At 46.3% G+C, this 4430-nt stretch overlaps 1 protein-coding gene across 1 annotated transcript; it reads left to right on the top strand.

Moving 5' to 3' along the window:
- Positions 1–6: 6 nt before the first annotated feature.
- Positions 7–4086, top strand: LOC119339383 (radial spoke head 10 homolog B-like). The gene is made up of 3 exons (XM_037611470.1): positions 7–850; positions 3032–3290; positions 3396–4086. The coding sequence occupies exons 1-3, from the start codon at positions 57–59 to the stop codon at positions 3567–3569; spliced, it is 1227 nt and encodes a 408-aa protein (XP_037467367.1). The 5' UTR covers positions 7–56; the 3' UTR covers positions 3570–4086.
- The last annotated feature ends 344 nt before the right edge of the window (positions 4087–4430 follow it).

Raw genomic sequence — 4430 nt, 5'->3', positions numbered from 1 at the left:
TCCCGGCCAGCCCGCACCATGCGCTCCCCTCCACCCCGCACAAGCGCCCCGTCTCCATGAACTCCTCCTCCTCGGCCACCCCCACCAGGCCCTCGCCGCTGCCGTCGCCCTTCACCCCGCCGCGCCGCCGCAAGCTCGCCGCCTCCTCCGCGCCGCCCGCCCCGGCCGCGGCTGCCGCGGCCGCGGCCGCCGCGAGGCATCTGCTGCGCTGCCTCCACCTCCGCCTCCGGATCCTGCTGCTCCTCTCCCTCCCGACCCTCTACTTCCTCTCCCCGTCGCCCGCCATCCTCCCGCGCTCCCTCCTCGCGGACTTCCTCTCGGCCGCGGCCTTCTCCTGCGCGCTGCTCCTGCTCCTCTGCCTCTCCCTCCCCCGCCTCCCGTTCCCGCTCCCCTTCCACCTCCCGCTCCGCCGGCCTCGCCGATCCCCGATCCTCTGGTCCATCGGCTCATCTCCGTCCGCGTCCGCGTCTGCCCCCACCACCGGCCATTTCGTCCAGGTGTACAGCAACGGCGATGTCTACGAGGGCCAGTTCAACCGTGGGCGGTGCACCGGCAGCGGCGTCTACTACTACTACATGAGCGGCAGGTACGAGGGGGACTGGATCGACGGCAAGTACGACGGCTACGGGGTCGAGACCTGGGCCAGGGGGAGCCGCTACAGAGGCCAGTACCGGCAGGGGCTCAGGCACGGCCACGGCGTGTACAGGTTCTACACCGGTGATGTCTACTCCGGGGAATGGTCCAACGGGCAGAGCCATGGATACGGTGTGCACACCTGCGAGGATGGCAGCCGGTACATCGGGGAGTTCAAGAGAGGTGTCAAACACGGGCTAGGCCACTACCATTTCAGGTTTGAATTGCATTGTATTTGTGCATAGTTGTGAAATCGAGTTAAACTGTGCAGCTATTTACATGCTAGCCATGATCCTTTTTTATGTAGACATAGCCGGTGCATAATATAGTGTGTTAATGTTGAAGATCTGGCCAAACGTGAGATTGTGTTAGCTATGACATATGATGAATAAGGAAATTGTAGAGCTTGCATGGATATTTTCCGTCTTCCATGTTTTGCCTCATTGGTTGCTAAACATTATCACAGTTACTGTGGGGTTTGTGTATCCGACCTAAACAAGACTCATGTGTAATTGGCCATATCATGGTATAACCTAGGGATTGTAGTGAAGTTGATAACTGCACAAGTATTTTATATATCAAGTAAACTGTAGAAGTTCTTTTCACCCAAGTAGATGATACATTAGTTGCCGGTAGCATTGTTCTTTTGTTGCTTTATGTTGAGTAAGATGCTTCTTTCAATCAAAGTAAAGGACTTGTTGTTTTCTAGGGAGAGATGATATGGCTCGCTTGGCTGATTCCCTTCACCATAGATCTGATGTAGAATTCTCCTTTTCTGTTTGTAGTGGAATCTGGAAAAAGTGTAATTATCACCAGGGTAGTGCCCCAACCAACAACTCCCCTTGTTACCTCTGTCTCGCCGAACAAGAATACAAGCTACTCTTTACGCTACCTTGCCCCATACCATTAGCCATTAGGTAGGAGAGCTATTGGTCAGACATACTCCCTCCTTCCCAAAATCTAGGGCGTATTAGTTGTTAGCACGAAAATTAGCGCAGAGTCAGTTACGTGAGCAAATCGCAGGAGGGAGCCATCCACGATTGGAGATAAAAAAGGAAGGCATGCATGATTTGGGTGCTAACCCCACAAGAGGATTGGCCGCATCTTTTTATTTCCAAAAAAGTAACGATCCTTGGCTAGGCTTTAACTGTGCGTCCTACATTATGGGATTGCAAATACGCCTAAGATTTTGGGAAGGAGGGAGTAGCTTACAATCAACCGGAGAGCTCTAAAAGAACTGCAGATAATGAGAATTGAGATGTAGTTATTTGGTAGAATAGAGTGACACTGCTATCACCTCATAAGCTACTCCCTCCGCCCATAATGTAAGACGTTTTTTGACACTAGTCTAGTGTCAAAAAACGTCTTACATTATGGGACAGAGGGAGTAGTTTTTTGGATGAATTTAATATCTGCCAAATTTAGAGGCAGACCTGTACGAGTATATTAGATGCATATATCATGTGTATATTTTCTTCTATATGGGTAATATTACTGGTTATGGTTGTGGTCTTTATGAGGAATGAGTTTGGGTATACAACTAATTTAGTAATATCCCAAGGTTTTGAACCTAGTTCTAGCAATGACCTGCCGTTCAGTTGTGTGCAGCGTGAAATCTATTTATTTGAATTCTTTAAATCTTGTTTGAAACTTTTCTTGTGTAAATTCTTGCTACTTAAGCTGTTATCGTTTATATCAACTTATTTATGTGGCTACAGTTAGTTAAAAGTTCATGGTACACAATTGGATGGTTACTATAATCCAATTTCTTAGTTTTAAGATTTCATAGTCAGATTTGACCAAAGCACCAAGTTAATTTGCTACAAGTTTTGTTCACACCGGTAGTTCATTTCTTATATGCGTAAATACATTAATTCACTGTAGTATTATATATTTGTCTCATCAGTCATGGGTTATATTGGTTGTCCCTGAAGGGACTGGTAGTGGGCTATACGAGTCATCAATGATTGCGCATGGTCTCCATGTATTTTGTCTATTTTGTTGTCATCTGTACTCGATACATCTGAAAAGACCATATAAATAACTATTCTCTTTCCAGTTATGTTTACCAGATAACTAGCTGGATAATATGTCCAACTTCTTCAAACTTCATGAGATAGCATATAAAGTTTTATGTGATGTCTGCCAATTATACCGTGCTGCATATTTCCAGTACAACCATCTTCTGTTTGAATCGCAATTGATCTTAAGCTTCCATTTTCCTTTTTTCTTCCATGTTTGTTCTTTTGAGTTCACTTTTAACTTGAGCCTGTTAAGATTGCAATATGGTATCATGATTCCTTTGTGCTAGTATAGCCGTGTTTGGCAGTAATAAATGATGCAGCATAAAATTGGTATTAATTGAGCTTTGAACTAACTCTTTTGTTACTGCTGTTAGGAATGGTGACACGTATGCTGGGGAGTACTTCGCTGATAGAATGCATGGTTTCGGAGTCTACAGCTTTGCCAATGGGCATAGATACGAGGGTGCATGGCATGAGGGCAGAAGGCAGGGCTTAGGCATGTATACATTCAGGAATGGAGAGACACAAGCAGGCCACTGGCAAAATGGAGTTCTTGACACCTTAAGCACCCAAAATATTGTCCCAGGGTCAGCAATTGCCGTGAACCATTCCAAGGTCCTCAATGCAGTGCAGGTAATGTGCCCGCAAACCATCGGTAGTTACCAGAAAGTCTTTACTCCATGATGTTTAATACTGTACAATTGTGGTCACTGATTTCTGATTATGTCACACCCCCAGGAGGCAAGAAGAGCTACAGAGAAGGCCTACGATGTTCCAAGAGTAGATGATAAGGTTAACAGGGCGGTTGCCGCAGCTAATAAAGCAGCCAATGCAGCTAGAGTGGCTGCCGTGAAGGCTGCACAAAAACGCATTCCAAATAATAACGATGATCTACCATTGTCAATAGTGTGAGGATTTAGCCAACATAAGGTTGGCACGAAGCTGCTTGGCGATGCCATCACAATACGAATCGTCTGGCAGAAGCTTTGATTCCTCAATAGGGGTGTTGTTGCTCTGCCACCGGTCCATGACGACACCTGAGCGACGCCCATTGCATCAGAGCTTCGGAAGCAGAGTTTTCTGCCATCCCTCCAATACATCCTTGCGGTGTCTTTTGCGATGCAGCAGAACTTCTGCGCTGAGAGCTTTCCGTTGTCGAAGGCAATGGATTGTGGTCAGGTAGCTTTCCGTCTGCTTTTCTTCAGTGTAATGTCCATCCTACGTTAGAGATGCGATGATGATGTACCCTCGGTTGTCAGAGACAAATTTCTCCCCCGCTTTAAGCATGTATAGAAGTATAGAACCCTACGATTTTCGTGGTGCCGGCTGTTGAGGTTGGAGTTGCGCCCGCTGTTGTCTGTATCTCTGTAGCAGAAACGCATAAAGATATCATGCACGACCATGATTCATCAGCGCCTCCTGTTGTTTTGGTTGTTGATGTGTCACTGTAAAATGGAGTGTCATCACTATTGTCTATCAAATCCGGGAGCGAACTCGTTTTTTTTTCCAGAGTTTTCAAAGCGAATTCAAGGGAGAGGGGATAGCTAGCAGTTATACACCGTTACAATGTGTATTAACAGAAGTCATTCTTAAAAAGTACCATGAATTAATGGGAATATTCCTCTGAAATGAAGTACTACGACACAAGGACTCGTGCCATAGGAATTTCTCCGAAATGGTTAGCCTCAATTGAATCTTCTTTTTTTTTTTTTGCGGGTAATTGAATCTTCTTTGGACCGGAAGTCTGAGCACAAAGTGCCCATACAAAATATT

This window comes from Triticum dicoccoides, chromosome 1B, assembly GCF_002162155.2.
Source record: "Triticum dicoccoides isolate Atlit2015 ecotype Zavitan chromosome 1B, WEW_v2.0, whole genome shotgun sequence".
NCBI lineage: Eukaryota > Viridiplantae > Streptophyta > Magnoliopsida > Poales > Poaceae > Triticum > Triticum dicoccoides.
This window is presented reverse-complemented; position numbering and strand designations above follow the sequence as displayed.

Excerpts from the sequence above, each read along its gene's own strand:
- LOC119339383 (XM_037611470.1), top strand. The coding sequence starts at position 57 with ATGAACTCCTCCTCCTCGGCCACCCCCACCAGGCCCTCGCCGCTGCCG. Across the intron at positions 851-3,031 it reads CTAGGCCACTACCATTTCAG|GAATGGTGACACGTATGCTG; the intron begins GTTTGAATTGCA and ends TACTGCTGTTAG. Across the intron at positions 3,291-3,395 it reads AGGTCCTCAATGCAGTGCAG|GAGGCAAGAAGAGCTACAGA; the intron begins GTAATGTGCCCG and ends TCACACCCCCAG.